The sequence below is a fragment of the Rhinolophus ferrumequinum genome, chromosome 22 (genome assembly GCF_004115265.2).
Source record: "Rhinolophus ferrumequinum isolate MPI-CBG mRhiFer1 chromosome 22, mRhiFer1_v1.p, whole genome shotgun sequence".
NCBI lineage: Eukaryota > Metazoa > Chordata > Mammalia > Chiroptera > Rhinolophidae > Rhinolophus > Rhinolophus ferrumequinum.
The window spans coordinates 42,389,758-42,408,390 of NC_046305.1; the positions used below are offsets into that span (position 1 = coordinate 42,389,758).

Consider the following 18,633-nt stretch of genomic DNA (forward strand, 5'->3'; position numbering starts at 1 on the left):
GCCCAGGGTGGTCACACCTGCACATCCCCAAAACCATACTCCCCTGCCTGTTGGCCCCTTGCAGCAGAAGGCGTCTGTCCCTTTGGATCTCCTCTTATACTGCTTAGCACAGCAGGGTCACATATTGAATACAATCTGTCCCCATCGACTGGGGGCTCCCTAGGGGTGGAGATGACATCATTTCCATATGTCTGGGTCCGGTGGGAGCACATAGAAGATGCTCAAGAAACTGACTTGAATTGGCTTTGTTGATGCTTGTGTCTGAGTGGAGATCACAAGGCTGGGTACCCAGATGAGGTTGTCCCCAGCCCTGATTTTGTTTTCTCCATGTTCGTGGATCAGTCCCCCGACACAAGGAATCTAGACCCCTAGAGTCATTCCCACTGGTGCTGGGTAAGCAGTAATGAAATCTTATCGTGGCTTTTCTAAAAGCTTTTTGCAGGTCTTGGCCTGCTTCCGTTGGATACACAGCCTTAACACTCTGTGTAATCTCAGGCAGCGTTCCCGATGGTGTGCACCTGAAAGCGGTTAGAATGATCCCAATCTTGCGAATAAACAGAGCAACCAGTGCCAAGGGATCTTTGTGTCTTGGCTTTGAGGTCACCTTCCAGTGGGAGAGGTGGCCAAGCCTCCTTTCCAAGGCTCATGGGGCAGCAGCGTTTGCTGTGGGGTCAGCGTGGGACACTGTTGACGGAGCAGAGCGGTGCAGCTCCCACCTGACATTGCTGACCCCAGCAGGTCCCAGCCCCAGATGCTGCAGACGGGCCCACTGCCCACAGGTACGGCTGTCCCAACGGCTGTCCAGAGGCGAGGAGGGGTGGGCTAGAAGCAGAGCTGCCCCCAGACTTGCATGTAAACTCATGAAATTCCCACTGCGGGCCTGGCCCAGTGGTGTAGTGTGTAGCGTGTCAGACCAGGAGTCTTGTGACTGTTCAAACTCGTCTTCATTGTGTGCAAACCCTTTAACATCCGTGAACCTCCATTTCCTCACCTGCAGGACATAATATAGATGCAGCCGGCTATTCCATGCGAGTGGTGGGAAGACTATGTATTCACGCATTTGCTTAAGCAAACATTTATTGACCATCTACTAGGTGTCATGTTAGGTGCTGGTGTGTGGGAAGAAACACTGCTCAGATACAGGGCCACTGTGAAAGGACAGGCAGGCCCTGGGCCGGCCGGGCAGGAAACAGGAAACAAGCGGTGCCATTTGGTGTGTGTTTTCTCTCTGCTACCCTGGGTTTTGGAAAGGGAGGGTGCCCTGAAGACAGCTGGATGTGCTGTGGCTGCTTTCTAGGGCCTGAAGGGCAGCGGTGTCCCGGCCTTCCGAGAGGAGGCGTGGGTGGGATGTCACCATGGCAGGGATCAGATCCGGCTGTCTTCCTAACTCCTGTCATAGAACACCCAGTTCCCCTGTTGGCGGGCCTTTTCAGGTTTTTTCTAAGGTGTTTTGCAAGTCAAATACAGGAAACTCCTAGATCTGGCTCTCCCCCAGGTGCCCACCACGTCCAGGGCCCACACGCCCACGGCTCCGGCTGCCCAGCCTGCCCTCTCTGTTCCAGTTCCATGCCTTTCTCTGCCATAGCTAGCAGGCCCTCCTCATTTTGCAGACGTCTGTTCCTGAGGGAGTCGGCAGACGGCCATGTAGTCCTCTGCACATCTGTGGTACCAAAGCCCTTTATCCTGACTTGATCCTGGTTTTCCATGTTATAGCCTCCCCGCGCCCTGGGACGTGATCTTCTCCACCCCTTTCATGGCTAAGTCTCTGTTTTCCTTCACATCCTCATTCTCCCTCAGGCTGCAGGCCTGAAACACATCTGGCCTGGGTGGCCTGGTCGCTGGGACCCTCTTCTCATCACGATCCCTGCCTGTGTACTTCGCGGAAGCTCTTCCTCGATCCCTTGCACGGGACTCAGATGTCTTGTCTTGGCCTAACCTGCTCTCTAAACCCGACCATCCTGTCAGCTTCTTCCTTCCCCTCTGTGTGTGGCACATGCCTGCCTCCCCTGTTCACCTCCCCAGGCCTCCCAATTACTCCTGGGATCTAGTATCTACCCTTTACCTTCCCAACACCCTCCTAACATGAACCAAGGGCCACAGCAGAGTCTCTTAGGACTAAGCGACAGACTGAACACGCTGCCTCAGATGCCACTTTGGGAGTAGACCGAGTGCCCCTGGGGAACTAGGCTGGAAGATTCCCGGACAGGGCAGCGGCCGACTCCCAGGAAGTCAGGCCCAGGGAGGGGAGGCAGCGAGGGCAGGAGAGGGGTCCGTTGGAAATAGACCTCTTTGCAGACCACAATGTGGAACATGAGATAGGTTTCTGCTGGTGGCCACCTGTGTTAGCTTAAGAAATGTTGTTTAGAAGGGGAAATCAGATCAGGGAGGCCTGTGTGACATTTCTCGGCATATGTACACTTCACCTTTGAAGTCCCTGGACTGGTGGAACGTGTGGCCCTTATCAGGGGGGTGTTGGGTAGTCCGCGCGCTATCTTAATGTGTTTGAAAAATGGTCTGAGGTCAGGGGCTATCTCTGCAGCCTGGGCTTCCAGCCAGAGGGAACCTCGCACCCTCTATAAAGGCTGTGGGACTCGGCGCTGGCTCAAGCAGTGGCCAGCTCGCCATCCAGGATGAGGTCTCTCGTGGTGTTACTTGCAGTCTTCACTGTGGCCCAGTGCAGTGGGATCTTCAGGTAGGTGTCAAGCTTCCGGGCAGGGAAGGGCGTCTCAGGCATCCTTCTGGGCTGGTCTCTCCCTGGTCTCCAGCCATCATCCCCACTGGGGAGTCTTCGGAGGACATGCGGCAGGTTCCCGGATAATCGCCCCCTGTCAGTCTTGCCGTTGCATTTAGGGACCTTTTCCTCTACGTGTGCCCCTACATTTCAGGGTGTGGGGACAGCCTGGGAGATTAAGGATATTTCTTCTGGAGTCAAGCTGCCTGTGATTTGATCCCCAGCTTTATCAAGAACTTAACTCTCTGTGCCCAGTTTCCTTATCTTGTTGTCAAATTAGGATGACGGAGGCATCCATCTCATAGGGTTGTCAGGAGGAGCAGATGAGTTAACACAGGTAGTTGTAAAATGCTTCAAACAGTGCCTGGCCCCTTGTAAGAGCCGTGCATGCATTTGTCAAACAAAATGAAGTTCTAGTTCTATGAAGGCCTTTGTGGATGAAGGTCCCAGTTTCTCCTCCCAAAATGACATCTGACATTTACTGAGCTGCTTGCCACCAGATGCCAGACCCTTAACTAGGTCTTACCTATGCTGTCATTAATCCTTGTGGGCTAGGGAGATATTATTTGCATTTTACCTATGAGGAAAGTGTTGTTTAGAGAGGGTCACTGAGCTGCCCAAAGCCACGTGGTTAGTAATAGAGAAGCTAGAACTTGGTCCCAGATGGACTTGTCTGTTGCCAGGACATCACACTACTGCTGGTTGCCAGGTTTGAGCTCCCTTTGAGGGAAGCTCTCTGGGGCTTTGTGCTGGGATAGGACAACTCAGCAGAGCCACAGCTACTATGGTGGGAGTCGCCAAGCATTCAGCCAGGAGATCCAGAGTCAGTTGGGAACCAGAGTCGAGCAAGCAGGAAGCGCTGGCGGCCTGGATATGACAACACAGGAAAGGGCAGCTGTGGGCTTGGCCCCAGGAGCTCTGCCTTTAGGGCTTCAGTCTCCAGAACCTTTCATTTGTAAGTCAGTTCCTGGCTGAAGTCACACAGGAGGGCTGTGGGCGGGGGGCGCCAGAGCACAGATCGTAATTCACACACAAGGCTGTTCCATATGGGATCCACTTGGGACGTGAACGACACAAGAAAAAACGTCCTCTTTATGGGTCTTAAAACTGCTGCCATTTCATTACTTTCAAAGCACTTTCACATCTGTGGTTTCCTTAAATTGGCCCCACACAGGAGGACCACCTGACTCTTAGGGCTGGAAAGGACACTGGGAATCACCATCTCCATTCCTTCAACCCCCAGGAGAGGAGACTAAGGGCCAGAGAGGTTGACACTTGGGGGTCAAAGGCGGGGCTGGGAGAGTGGCTGGAAAGGAAGGAGTTAACCCGTTGTGCAGAGGAGGGAGCTGCAGCTCAGAGGGCTTTGGGAGCGCCAAGGTGACACAGACCAGCTTCTGCTTTTTGTTGATGAATTTAAAATTACTAGTATAACGTATTTATTCATGAAATGTACGTGCATTCATAGGGTTTTTAGATTAAACTTCCATAAATGATGAACCCTTTTTACAAATTTAGTTAAATTCCCTGATACATTTTATACTAGGTTTACAAATATTCTATCTTTCTTTCTTCTTTCTATCTTTCTTTCTTTCTTTCTTTCTTTCTTTCTTTCTTTCTTTCTTTCTTTCTTTCTTTCATTAAAGTTTTTTGGGGTGACAATTGTTAGTAAAGTGACACAGGTTTCAGGTACACATCTCTGCAGTACATCATCTATAAATCCCATTGTGTGTTCACCACCCAGAGTCAGTTCTCCTTCCATCCCCATGTATTTGATCCCTTTTACCTTCATCTACCACCCCCTTCCCCCCTTACCCTCTGATAACCACTAAACTATTGTCTGTGCCTATGAGTTTTTGTTTCTTCATTTGTTTGTCTTGTTCCTTTGTTGTTTTCAGTTTTATATGCCACATGTCAGTGAAATCATATGGTTCTCGACGTTATCTGTCTGACTTATTTCGCTCAGCATAACAATCTCAAGATCCGTCCACGTTGTTGCAAATGGCACCATTTCATCTTTTCTTTTGGCAGAATAGCATTCCATTGTGTATATATACCACAACTTCTTTTTCTCCTCTTGAGTCTCTTCTTGTTAATCTGCCTTTGTCATCCAACACCTGAACTCTATCAAGATGTCCACAGGGACCCTGCTCTGTACTGAAAGCCTTTGAAGAGTTTCCACCCACCCTAGGCTCCCCAGAGAGCAGAGAAAAGGGGTCACAAAGGGCGGAGTGTTGTCACAGCATTTATTCGTGTGAGGGACAAAGTAAGTTTTCCTCTCCGGACAGTGTGTTCTGGAGGGTAGAGACGGGACCCTGTTCACTATCGGGTCCCCTGTGCCCCACAGAGTGTCTGGCACATAGTAGGTGCACAGCAAGACTTTGGAGACTGGATGATAATGTGTTGAATGTCTCTCACACCTCAGAGTTGCAACACTCATTCATGGGTTATAAAAGACATCTGTTGAGTCTCCACCAGCATTAAAAAAAGAGAAGTTAAACATATCAGAGTGCATTGCATTTAGCAAGGGTAGGCATGGACTTATGAGCGGGTGTAAAATATGTTTTTACTTTGGGTTGTGATAAAAATGTAAAGGGGAGGTTTACAGAGCCCAGGGGCATCTGGACACGTCTCAGAGGCTGGGCAGCCCTGGGGAGAGGCCCTCTCTCCTCATGAACTCTTCCCCATTTCCTCAGGATCCCTCTGCACAAAGGCAAGTCGGTGAGAAAGGCCCTGAAGGAGCGAGGGCTCCTGGAGGACTTCCTGAAGTCACACCCCTATGCCAAGAACAGGAACTTCTCCAACTTCGGGGAGGTGGCCAGAGAGCCCCTGTTCAACTACCTGGACGTGAGTGGCTCTGTCAGCCTTCCAGTAATGACTCTCACACAGGGTGTGATGGATGCCACCCTACCCGCCCAAGCCGCCAACTCTTTCCCCTCTTTCAGGAATCACACAGCCCTGTGGGGTGTGGAGGCCATCTCCCTGCCACTGAGTCAGCCCCACAGTACCTGTGTTCCTGCCTTCACGGCTCTGAACGTCACCGCTGGAAGGGTCTGAGCTCAGACAACCTTCCTGTAGAAAACATCCCTTGGGGGTACATTGTCGGCTCCCAGATGCAACCTCACACCTGCCTTTCCTGGCCCAGGGAACCCACGTCTCATTCTGGGCTGGACAGGGCTGGGGCTGTGTGTGGACACTGCGGCTGCCCAGGACACGGCAGGAAGGAAGGTCCCTGTGCCCTCTTCCTTTCTGGAGCCCGTCTTTCTCATCTGTCACTCGTGGCAGTAAACAACAACCAGGCTGTTTTCTCTCTGTCCTGTTGTTTCCTTATTGAGGTCGTCTTCACCCCCCAACCCCCAAGCCCAGCTTCTGACACGTGGGCAGAGCTGGCGAGGAGGTGTGGCAGGGCCAGCTTGGTTGGGATTGGGCCCGTACCTCGCCGGTGCCCACCTCTCTGTGCCTGCCCCTGGCAGGGTGGCCCAATCTCCCCTCCGGACAGGGCTTATGCTTTGGTCTAATGTCCGCTCCTAGGGCTGATTCCGGCAGGGGCTGCCCCTCGTGGGAGGGGCAGACCAGGCGTGGCCAGGGGCGGGCACCCAGCATGGAGAATCCTTCCCAGTGGGCCTCCGACCTCCCAGGTCTCTGGGCAGAAAGCACGGGGCCCACGAAACTGAACAGGCTCCACGCGCAGCATGAACCCTCACCCACACACTGTCCTGCATGTCCCTGACCCTGTGCTATCTGTCCTCAGTGTCAGTACTTTGGGAAGATCTACATCGGGACCCCGCCCCAGGAGTTCACTGTGGTGTTCGACACGGGCTCCTCGGACCTCTGGGTGCCTTCTGTCTACTGCAAGAGCGATGCCTGCCGTGAGTGACCCCCGTCCCCACCCGCCCCTCCACAGCCAGGCCCAGGGCCACTCTGCCGGCAGTGCTCAGGGTGGCCGGGATGAAACGTGAGGTTGCAGGAGAGCTTCCTTGGACATTCCCACTCCCCAGTTGTGCTCAGCTCCTTGCCCAACCCTTCCACATGGTCACAGTCTGGGAAGGTGTGCCAGTCCTGGGTCTAATGTATAGAACACCAGCTGGAAATGAGGGAAGTTTGGGTTTTTGTTGTGTCTCTATCAGGAGCCAGGGCAAGCTTATGCTCCTGGGTCCTCAGTTTTCCTTTCTATAGAATGGGGCTATGACATGCCAGGAGGTGCTGGGTGAATAAAGGGAGAGGACCTATTACTAATGATGAGAAAACATTTAATATATGGTACAATGTATTTCCCAATAATCCTGGGAGGTTGGTGTCTTTTCCATCCCCATTTACCAGATGAGGAAACCAAGTTCAGAGAAAAACAGAGATGGGCCTAAGATTGCAAAGCTGATAAAAGTGAAATGTCCCAGGAAACCACAGGGTTGGCTTCTTTGTTTCTTTGTTTCTTTGTTTTTCTTTGTTTCTTTGTTTTTCTTTCTCTCTCTCTCTCTCTCCTTCGTTCCTTCTTTTTTTTTTTTTGGAAGCTCACAGATAGCACGGGGTTCAGAGGGGTGGGTCACGCAGCAAAGAATAATTTTCTTTATTAAACTCTGTGGGCTCAAGAGAGAACTGGTTCTTATTTTCAGTAGAGAGAATAGTTAGTATTTAGGCGATGTTCTTACAAGGCCTGGTGAGGGTTTCAGCTCTGGCTGGCACTGTTGAGTGGTGAGAAGATTTGACGGGCCACACTAAACCTGGGTCTGTGTTCCAGAAAACCACCACCGCTTCAACCCGTCCAAGTCCTCCACCTTCCGGAACCTGAACGAGCCCCTGAGCATCCAGTATGGCACGGGCAGCATGGAGGGCATCCTGGGCACTGACACCGTCACTGTGAGTTGGACTTTGAGCCAGCCCGCGCTCACCTTTCCCTCCCCACCAGCTGCTTTCCTGCTCAGACAGCCTGGCTCTCGTAGGCTGCACATCCTGCTGGTGCAGAAGGGAGCTGGGGTCCCCCCTCGAGGTGACCTGGTGGGTAAGGATCCTGAGAAGGATTTTAGCCATCAGCCGCTGTGGGTCGTCTCTCCCTCCTCTCCTGCCCATGTCAGTTTTCAGAGGCTTCTTCAAATTCAGTTTCCATCTTCCCAATCGTTTCTTTCATTTGTCCTTGCCATGGTTAGTTCAGAATCCTGATACTGTGCTAGCATTGAACTCTTCAGTGTCATATGTGTGATCTCATTTTAAATCCAGTTCTTCCAACAGCCTGTTGAGGAAGGTATTATAATATTATCCCCATTGTTCAGATGAGGGAACTGAGGCTCAGATGAATCGATAACTTGCCTGAAGTCACACAGCTGGTGACTGTGGGAGTTGAGTGTCAGACCCACGTCTCCCACTCCCTGAGCACTGCTTTTGGCTTGAGCTCACTCTTTGTAAGTCTTAGAGCAGCATCTTCTTTCACGTCAGAGAACGTCTGTGCCCTCTGGACAAGAGGTCCCCTTTCTCTCACCTCTGTTTGGCTCCTGAAGTCCCTAATATAGCACAAAGTGAGCGCCTGATGCATGCCAGCTTCTTCCTTTCCTTCCTTATCCATCATCCAAGATGAAAAATGCAGCAACAGCCCTTGGTATTTATCACCTTGATCTTCCTGGTGTTCTTTCTTGGGTCTGGCTAAAGTCTTTTTGGCTTTGAGCCTAAAAGGACACAGCCTTTCTCTGCTGACAGCCTTCCTCTCAGGCTCTTCCCTTGGCTGAACAGGTGCCCGCCCAGCTCAGGCTGCCCAAGAGTCAGCAGCAGACAGCAGAGGCCCCAGAGCCACCGATGGAGGTGGCCCAGCAGACAGGCCTCTGGAAGGCTAAGTCCCTTGCCCAGGTGTCTCACGTCCTGTGCTGCCTGGGGCCATTTGCTTTCTTTTCTGCTCCTTTGGGTTCCCAGGAAAAACCTCCATCTTCACTGGGGAGCTGGCCCTTGCCTGTCGGCCTAGACTAGGGTACCTCTGGCTGTCTTCACTCACCCACCATGGGCGGGGGGTGGGAGTGAGAGCCCAGGGGCCAGGACTGCTTAGCTGTGGAAGTGAGGGCAAGCTGGGGCATCTGAAGGAGAGAAAGAAGATCGGTGTGTGTGGAGAGGAAGGAGTGAAGGCGCCAGAGTAGTGAGAGGAGGTGTAAGAAACAGGACCAGAGCACAGGGGACTCTAGGACAGAGGCTTGTTTCATCCTGACTGCCATCAGGAGCCTCTGGAGGGGTGACATGACAGGATGTCTGTTTTTAAAGATCGCTTTGGCTGCCTGTCTGGAGGGTGTGTCACTGGGGACAGAGTAGCAGCAGGAGGCCCAGTGAGACACTGGTGGTTCACACTAAGCTGGTGAACGTGTGGGCTTTCCTGAGACGTGAACAGATTAACAGGCTATTTTGGAGTTGGCACTTCCTTAGCAGAGTGCCAATAAATGTTCAATGACCAATGACATTTAGTACGTGCTAGATAAATGTTCTTTCGCCTAAGCAATGCCCTGAGGTGCAGGTGTTATTATTCCATTAAACAGATGAGGAGACTGAGGCTCAGAGAGACACTTGTCCCTGGTCGCATGGTCAGTACAGGAGGTCTTCTAGAGGCAAAGGATGCAAGGACACACCTCTGGGTCCTTTAGATGCAAACTGCATATGTGTTCTTCCTGTCCGTCTATAGCTATTCCCTGGGACATGCCCCAGGGACAGCCAATGGGAGGGCTGCAGGCTGGCAGAGGGCCCTGGAGCAGCCCTCATTCCCTGTCTTCTTTGAACCAATTCCCTCCAAACCATGGCACAGAGCTGGGAAAGGAGGGCTTTCCTCTTTAAGCTCACGTAACTGCTGCCTAGACGAGGGAGGGTGGGCCCGCACAGGGTGACCCGGACCTTCCTCCTCTGGCCAAAAGGGCCCTGGTGGAGGTCACACGGCTTCTCTTGCAGATCTCCAACATTGTGGACTCCCACCAGACTGTGGGCCTGAGCACCCGGGAGCCTGGGACCGTCTTCACCTACTCCCAGTTCGACGGGATCCTGGGGCTGGCCTACCCGTCTCTTGCCTCCGAGTACTCCGTGCCCGTGTTTGACAACATGATGAAACAGCACCTGGTGGCCCAAGACCTGTTCTCAGTTTACATGAGCAGGTAGGAGCTGCACCAAGCCGGGGCCAGACTTCCATGGCCTGGCAAGGACTGTCAGCTGAGGATAGGGTCCACCCCTTAGGGACACTGAAACTCCAGGGTATCCAGGCCAAGCCTCTCCTTGTTTCCAGTCACATTCGACCTCATGTCCAACGTTCCCCACCATAGCCATCAATGTTGCCAGAGTCTACTGGGCTGAAATTTGACTTTCATTTCTGGCACTTAGAAATTGAAGCCTGATCCCATCTCTGCATAGGCGTTTTTAACCTTTTTTCCGAAGGAGCAGGCCTCAGGAAGGATTTGCTGATGTCAATGAGATTTATAAACTTTTAGAGCAGTCTCCAGCTGAGTCCTACCTTCTCCTTTTACAATGTGGGAAACTGAGGCTGGGAGAGACGATCACCCTGGGAGCTGGTGGCTGAGACACGCTCGGAGCCCAGGGCTTCTGACTGCAGTTCAGTGGTCCCTATTCTCCCCGCCTGTCCCTCTGATGGTGCAAGTCAGTGGGGCACAGGGGCAGGGACAGAACGGGAGAAGGGGACCACGTGTAGGAAATGGGGCTGGGTGGCTGAGGTCAGGAGAACCTAGGTAAGGGGTAAATTGATCGATCGATTCATTCGTTCATTCATTCATTCATTCGTTCATTCACTCAGTAGATGCTTGTGGGCCCGTACTATGTGCAGGGGCTGTGCCAGGAGGTGGGGATAGATCAGCAAACAAGACAAACTGGAGTTCACTGTTTAGCAGGGGAAACAGACAACACACAGTGACACACATGATTGCGATTATGCGTGGAAAGGGCACTGACTGCGGGAGAGATCTGCGTGTGTTAAAGGCTTAACAATAACAGGGAAGCCCAGCCTAACCGAGGTGTGTGTGTGTGGAGGCGGCAGGGGAAGCTTTGCTGAGGCATGAGTGGGAGCTATCGAGGTGAGACAGAGGGACAGGGCATGTTAGGCAATGGCGACAGCGTGTGCTAGAGCCCGGCGGTGGGAGGGACCTTGCTGAGGACACTCTCTCTGCTCGAGGCCAAAGGGCTGGAGACAGAAAGCCTTGGGTGGCAGGAGGCAGGGGCACAAGGCAACAGCTGGAATACCCAAGGATGTCCCGGCAGTCATGTGACCTGCACGGCAGGTGGCCCCCTGACCCCGCTCACACAGCTCCCAGTGTTGCCTCAACCTGGGGGGCTGCCGAGCTCAGAGCGGCAGCCAGGGTGTTGGGGTGCCACCGCAATCCTGCCCTTGGTTTCAGGAATGACCAGGGAAGCATGCTTACGCTGGGAGCCATCGACTCGTCCTACTACACAGGTTCCCTGCATTGGATCCCCGTGACCGTGCAGGAGTACTGGCAGTTCACTGTGGACAGGTAGGTGATCAGCAGCTGTGGGCCCCACCAGAGAGGCTGATTCCAGTCGTGGGGACATTGAGGACCCTGGTGTCAGCCCACGAGGCTCTGAGAAGGACTGCAGCCCGGTAGTGCTTCAGACTGTCACATGAGAGTCTGAATGGCCAGGGACTTTGACAGTGAGAATGTTGCACCTTCAACCTGTTGCTTACCAACAAGACGAGCTGAGTTTATGGAGAACTTGCTACCTACTGGCTGTTACGCTGAGTGATAATACGACTCTCATTTAGTCCTCACTAAAACCATATGAGGCGGGTGCCATTATTCTCCTCATTTTATAATTTACTACCAACGAGTTTGAACCACATGACCATCCCTTGAGGAAGTCAAGGAAGAGGTTGTTAATGTACCCATTTTGTGGATGAGAAGGCTGAGGGCATGAAGGTTGAGCAACTTGCCTAAGACGTGTAGCAAGTAAATGGCAGGGAGAAAACTTGAAACCAGATCTTCAGGCAACTAGTACAGTACTCATCCTGCCCCTAATGCATGTGACTGCTGTTTTATTGCAGTTTCTGTTCTTCTGTATTGCATAGAAGGTGGGGCAGGCTTCCTTTAGCCGCTGAACTGGGAGAAAATGGTGTTAGTCTTTTCTCTGAGCTTGGGAAGTTGTGGGAACTACGAGAAGGGGTCCAAGGGAAAGGGTCTGGGCTTTGGGGCTTCCTTCTCTGTCTGAGGACCCTGTCAGGGAAGCTAGGAGGGGCCCAGGGAGGAAGGGCCAGATACTGGATGTGCTGTAAGGCCGTCCTTTCTCCCTCTGCAGCGTCACCGTTGATGGTGTGGTCGTGGCCTGTGATGGTGGCTGTCAGGCCATCCTGGACACGGGCACCTCCATGCTGGTCGGGCCCACCAGCGACATCCTCAACATCCAGAAGGCCATTGGAGCCACACAGGACCAGTTTGGCATGGTGAGGCCAGGCCCTTCCCCTCTCCCTTCCCCCGCCCCAGACTCTCCTGAAGATGGGGCCCCTTTGCACAGGGAGGAAATGACAAAGGGGAATGGTGAGAGAGCCTGTTTCCCCACAGAGGCTGGCATTTCTCCAGAGGCCTTGACAATGGCATGCCCCCCGTTGTTCCCAGGGCTCATGCAACGGCCACAGCCTGACCTCCTGTCCCCAGGAGGGTTGTGCATCCCTCCCTGACAGCTGAGCGTGGCTGTGTCCCCTTGTTCCTCCTCCTCTCCTCCCCAGCTAAATGTGCCTGGTGGGGAAACACCAAGGCAAACCCCTGTTCGTCCCAATTGGGGTCTGTGCCTGGGTGGGCTGACAGCTGGTCCCCCTCAATGTGACTCTTTTGGGGACCAAGTCCCAGCCTGAGAGGCTCCCCAAGGTCCTCTGAGAAGGCAGGTGCCTCCTCATCACCTGGTTTTCACTTGGTTTCCATTGTAGAGGAAGGGGTTCAGCTGGGACCTTCTCTGCCGCTTCCAGTCAAATCACACCCACCACGCTTTTTTTTTTTTTTAAACTTTTATTTATTTTAAGTGTGTTTTTCCCGGACCCATCAGCTCCAAGTCAAATAGTTGTTTCAAGGTAGTTGTGGAGGGCGCAGCTCACAGTGGCCCATGTGGGGATCGAACCGACAACCCTGGTGTCACGAGCATCGCGCTCTAACCAACTGAGCTAACTGGCCGCCCCACACCCATCACACTTTTAAGAGGACTTCTCTCTGGTCTTTAAAAATATATATATTATTTATTATTGACATATTGTTGACATAAAGTTGACATACCACATTATATTAGTTTCAGGTGTACAACATTGTGATTTGACAACTTGTATATACCTTCCGATGTGATCACCACCATAAGTCTAGTTGCCATCTGTCACCGTACAGAGTTATGGCGATGTTATTGACTATTTTCTCTATGCTGTACACGATGTCCCCGTGCGTCATTTATTTTATAACTGGAAGTTGGTCCCTCTCAATTCCCTTCCTCTTTTCCGCCCATCCCCCAACCGCTCTCCTGTCTGGCAGCCACCAGTTTATTCTCTGAGTCTGTGAGTCTGTTTCTGTTTTGTTTTATTTATTCGCTTGTTAGTTTGACATCGACTGCAGCAGACTGAGCAGCATGCCTACGGTGGTCTTTGAGATCAACGGCAGGAAGTACCCACTGCCCGCCTCCGCCTACACTAGCCAGGTATGAGTCTCAAGCCAGGGAGCCTGGCCCACCCAGCTCCCTCCTTCTCCCTCCTGGCAAGTCACCGAAGTGGGTGGTAAGCATCAGGTCCTAGATGGAGCATGCAGGATGTATGTGTAAACCAACTGTTCCCTCTGAGTGGGGCCCTGTTGGCCTTGGTCTTTGTTTGTGGCTGCTACCGGCTCGTTCTAGGAGAAATGGGGCAGATGGGAAGGATAGAGCCCAGTAGTTTGAGGGGGACAGGGTAGGCAGGGGACAGCCCACCATGGGAACCTTCATACACTGCTCTAGCTGCTAAGCCCAGGAAGCTTGAGCGCTGCCTGGAATTTTTTTAGATAGCCTGAGCTTTGTGGGGACCCCGCTCTCATCCCCACTGATCTGCTGGCCTCAGCTTTGACCTAAACCTAAGCACCCCAAACTAGCAAGGCCTTCAGCCCCCAAGCCCGTTCTGGCCGGTCATCAGGGCGGCAGGTAATGAGAGTTGGAAGGCGGGGGGGCTGGAGAGGACAAGTGAGGAGAAGTGGGGTGACGGGTCCTCACCAGGTGATCTTGGATTAAGTAACTATATTTTTTGAACATCAATTTCTTCATCTGTTGAGTGAGCAGAATCTGATATTTGTTTGCCTACCTTGGAAGGTGATTTCAAGGATGGAAGGAAATGCTAGAGGAGAGAGTAATTGGGGGTGGGGCGGGTTAGGGAAAGGCCGACCTGTAGGCACAGCACCTGGGGTTAGAACCGGCTCCATCTCAGTCTTGCCTTTCCCAGGACCAGAACTTCTGCACCAGTGGCTTCCAGGGTGACGACAGCTCCGAGCAGTGGATCCTGGGGGATGTTTTCATCCGGGAGTATTTCAGCGTCTTTGACAGAGCCAACAACCGCGTGGGGCTGGCCAAGGCCATCTGACCGCACGGCTGACCGCGGACCACGCTGCCCCAAACGCACACGCACGCATGCACATGCATCAGGTTGTCAGGCAGATGGTTCTCAATAAATACCACTCCTCTGCAAAGCCTGGTTTTACTTGGGGCTGAAGCCCTGCGTCGTTATGGGGTGGGGCGTGATGGTCACATGGTGTGTCTGGCAGAGCTGGGGCCGCAGAGGTTGGGGAGGGTCAGGGACATTGCTGGTGGGTGGAGACTTTCCCAAGGGAATGGCTCATTTCAAGCTCAGGTCAGGTAAAATCAAGGTACGTCTTGCCTTCCTGTTCTCCCACTCTAGATCTTTCTCAGGAAAGGGTACAGTTAGGGAGACCATGGCAGGATGAGTCTTGTACCTGGGGAGCAAGGGCTTGGGGGTATGAGAACACTGAGCAGAGAACACTGACCCAGGGAGAGAAAGGCTCTGGGCTATCACTAGACACAGTTTGGGGAATAGGCAGAAGGCATCTGGGAAAGCCTGAAGGTCCTGAGGTTGCCGTGACCTTGGGGAAGGCCCACAGCCCAGAGTTCCACCCTCAGTTTTAGAGGCTCCAAACCTGACTTGCTAGTGCCTGGAGAATGGCTCCATCACTTCATCGAAAAGGCTAGTCTTTTCCCCAACAGGGGACAGAACAATTGATTAGGCTTCCGGGGTCATGTTACTCTTGACCCCTGTCCCACCTTACCCTGACCACACTTGCCTCCATACCAGCTGAGGAGCAGTTGAGTCCTGCAGCAGTCTCAGAGAGCCTGAAGGTATAACAGGTTTGTCCACGACACTTCACAAAGGAGACGGTCTTTTATAAAGAGGATTGTGTGTGTGTGTGTGTGGGGGGGCTCCCCACAGGAGCCGTGGATGTGGTCCTGTTGACAGGCCCCTCTCGTGGGGTCTTTCTCGGCTATACCCAAAGACAAAGAAGAAGAAGGACCCAGGCAGTGGCGATGCGGTCCGCAGGGCTTGTTTGCATCTGTGGCTGAGCAGCCAGCTCTGGTCATAGAGGGACTGGTGGCCTCTGGCAGGGAAGGAGCAGGCCTGGCTCTGGAGGGTGTGACGTGGAAAGAGGGTTCAGGCTGCAATCTGTGGTGACTTGAGGAGCCAGGGGGGGTTTGGGGCAGAGGTTACCATCGAACGTTCTAGGACTTCGAGCACAGTGGGCAGCGGGCCTTGATGTCTGAGGCTTACAGGGTCAGGGAGGGGAGCGTGGGAGGAGTAAGTGCTGGCATTGGGTGACTTCTCTAAGCCTTGCTTTTCTTATCTAGAACCAATACTGTCTGTTTGCCAAGAATGAGACAGAACTGGGCCATTTTCATTATTTTTAGGCTTCTTGTAAGTTAAAAAAAAGTGCCAAACAAGCTCACAAAAATGGTGTTATATTTCAATGGTTTATGCTTAACAACTTGTACTTGAAGCATCCAGATCTCAACTGGAGATAATGTAGAAAGTCTAAACACGACAACTTCCCTAAATGGGAAGCTTGGACCAAATGGTCCCGCACCGCACCCGCTGGCCCACACCGGGCCCACCTGGCCCAGGGGCCATCCCTCTCCTGAAAGTGACCATACAGTGAGGCAGCTTCCTCCTGGGGCTAACGGGATGTGGGCGGCCCCACAGGCTGCTCTGCCTGGAATGTTCTCTACACTCCAGCCCCTTTGTCTTTCAAATTTCATCTCAGCCCGAATCTCTTCCGGATGCTCCTGAGCAGGCTGCGGTGGTGCCCCCACTCTCCTCAGTGTAATGCTTTGTATTCTAACACTTACTTCCTTGTCTGTCTCCATCAGGGACTGTGGGCCCCCCCCCCAGGTCACACACTGCGCTCCTCTCATTCTGATACCTTGGGTGCCTAGCTCATGGAACGCCCCCATCAAGTACTGTTGAAGGAATGAATGAAGGAAGGAATGAATGATTCCATCAGCGAGGTCCTCAAGAATCGCACCGCTTGCTGCTGGTGTGCTTTTCCCTTTTTCCCCACCTCCACCTCATGCCCGCTCTGCATCTTCTCCCTCCCTTTCCCGAGCCTGGAACACGCCCAATCCTTTGCTGTTTCTGGGGAATGGCTCAGTGTATGTGAAAGAGAAGGTGGCCCAGCCGCCTCCAGGGTTTTAAGATTCTACCAAGAGGCCCACTTTGGGCTCTGCACCAGGCCCAGATCTCTGTGGGGCCTGCGAGGGGATCAAGGGGCCTTGGAAGGGGCCGTCAGCACATTTGCTATTTGCTTGTGAACAGGGGCAACCTGGAGGCCAGTGGGAGCAGGGCTGACCCAGTACCTGGTCTCCCACCGTCCCTGCCTGCTGATGAGAACCAGGGCAGGGAGAGGGCAGCTGAGGAAGCCTCGTGGCCATTCATATCCACCCACCGTGCATTTGCTGCCATGCGCCTGCTGCCACGGCTGGCTGCATCCAACACACTGCAGGGCTGGCCTCTGGGCCTGGCTCACGCCCTTCTCTTTCCCTGCTATACCCTTTCCACTCTCTGCAGCCTGGGACCTGCTCTTCATCCTTCCAGACCAGCTTATGTGGTGTCCTCTGGGGTGACACTCGCTCTCCTCCCGACTCCCATCTTCCCACTTCCAACTTGCTGAATTTATCCTGTTGTAGTGACTCACTGGTTGGTTTCTCTGCTGAGTCTCTGACAGACAGCACCTGAGTCTTTTCTCTGACTCCTTAGCACCCAGGGGAGTTCCTGGCACACCATGGAGGCTGAGCAAGTGCCGGAGAGGGGCTTATGCCTGGTGCCATGAGCGGACAAATCTCTGCCCGGCTGGCAGGAATCATGAATGCTGAGAAATGTGAGCTCACAAAGACATGAGTATACACACACAGACACACACGTACACAGACACAGACACGCACGTACACCGATAGACACAGACACACAGGCACACACAAACACATGTGTACACAGTACCTCTCCCTGGAGTACCTGCCCAGGCCAGTGCCCCTTCCTGCCCCTGCTGGCCTCAGGCAGGGTCCTCAGGCCTACTGCTCCATTTCTACTTCCTTTCCTTCCTTGTCACTCAATTTTCCTGCCAGTTCTTCTCACGCTAATTAGAGGAAGCATTCGGCCAAAGGAAGCTTGGAAAAGAAGCCTTTGAAATGGAAATGTTGTGACAAAATGATGGATTGTTTTCTGAGCTGCACAGTTTGTTTCTTGCTTGCAGCAGAAGGGAGAATATAGCTGAGACAGGAGTGGTAGAGGTTGCCCCCTGTCAGAAAGCCCTGGACAGCCAGAAAGGCAAGTGAAAAGAGCAGGAAGCAGGGAGTGGGAATGTGTGAGGGACGTGGCCTGGCTACTGCCCAGTAGCCCAGGTCATGGCTGGGAGCCCAGAGTGGCCAGGGCACGCTCAGTTTCCTGCTGAGGGACATGTGGTCTGTCCTTCTGTCATGGTCACACCCAGCACCCTGCAGGGCTGGCCTCTGGGCCTTTGCTCAGGCCGATCCCTTTGCCTGAGGTCCCTTTCCACTTTTTCTCACCTGTGAACTGCTTCAAGGCCTGCTTAAGGGTTACCTCTTCTGGGAAGACCCCGACTGCACATGACGACCACTTCACCCAAAGCCTCCAAACCGCAGGAGTACTCGCTAGCTGACCCCCGGCCACTTGGTTTACTGGGGACTAATTAGAATTGTCACCGGTCTTATTTATTAAAAAGCATGTTTTGAGTCCCTACTGTATAAAGCACTGTTCTATGCATTGTGCATCAGTGAACACAACAGATGGACCCCTCCACCCGCATGGAGTTCTGTGGGGGCCACAGATAATGGAGATAATGAATGTGTAAGCCGTGTAGCATAGCAGATGGTTTTAAGTGTCTGGGAAACAGCAGAGGGGGTGAAGATGACTGAGAATGATGTGACATTTATGCTTTAAAATGAAGTGGGAAGGTAGGCTTCACGAGAAGGTGAATTTGAGCAAAGATGTGACAGAGGGTAAGGCATGCAGATATTAGGGAGGGAAGCATTATGGGTAGAAAGAACAGTGTGTGAAGATTAATCAGCCCTTAATAAATAGAAGTTACCAGGAGGTAAATATGGATACGTTAATTTATGCCTCCTATCTTTCTAATGAGATGACCCATCTTTGAGGGCAGATGTCACATTTCAATCATTTTTGTATCCTTCACAGCATTTAGTATTTCACAGAGTAAATTGTTCGGTGGATGTATGTTGAATGAATAAACAAACTCCGAACTGTCCTCTAAGCTCCTGAACAGGGCAAGGGCTGCCGGGACTCAGCTTTTGTCCTGGAGCGCCCTCTAGTGTCCTAATCTCAAATGCCAGCTTTGTACACCTTGTTTTATATCTGCAACTTTCCTCTCCCCATCCAAAGTCCCCAGTGACAGTGGCCAACC

General features: G+C 52.7%; 1 protein-coding gene across 1 annotated transcript; it reads left to right on the forward strand.

Moving 5' to 3' along the window:
• The first annotated feature begins 2,630 nt into the window (after positions 1–2,630).
• On the forward strand, positions 2,631–14,339 carry LOC117015073 (chymosin-like). The gene is made up of 9 exons (XM_033093449.1): positions 2,631–2,692; positions 5,425–5,575; positions 6,480–6,597; positions 7,464–7,582; positions 9,635–9,834; positions 11,083–11,196; positions 11,996–12,140; positions 13,271–13,369; positions 14,136–14,339. Exons 1-9 carry the CDS (start codon positions 2,631–2,633, stop codon positions 14,271–14,273), a joined length of 1,146 nt encoding a protein of 381 aa, XP_032949340.1. The 3' UTR covers positions 14,274–14,339.
• Positions 14,340–18,633: the final 4,294 nt, after the last annotated feature.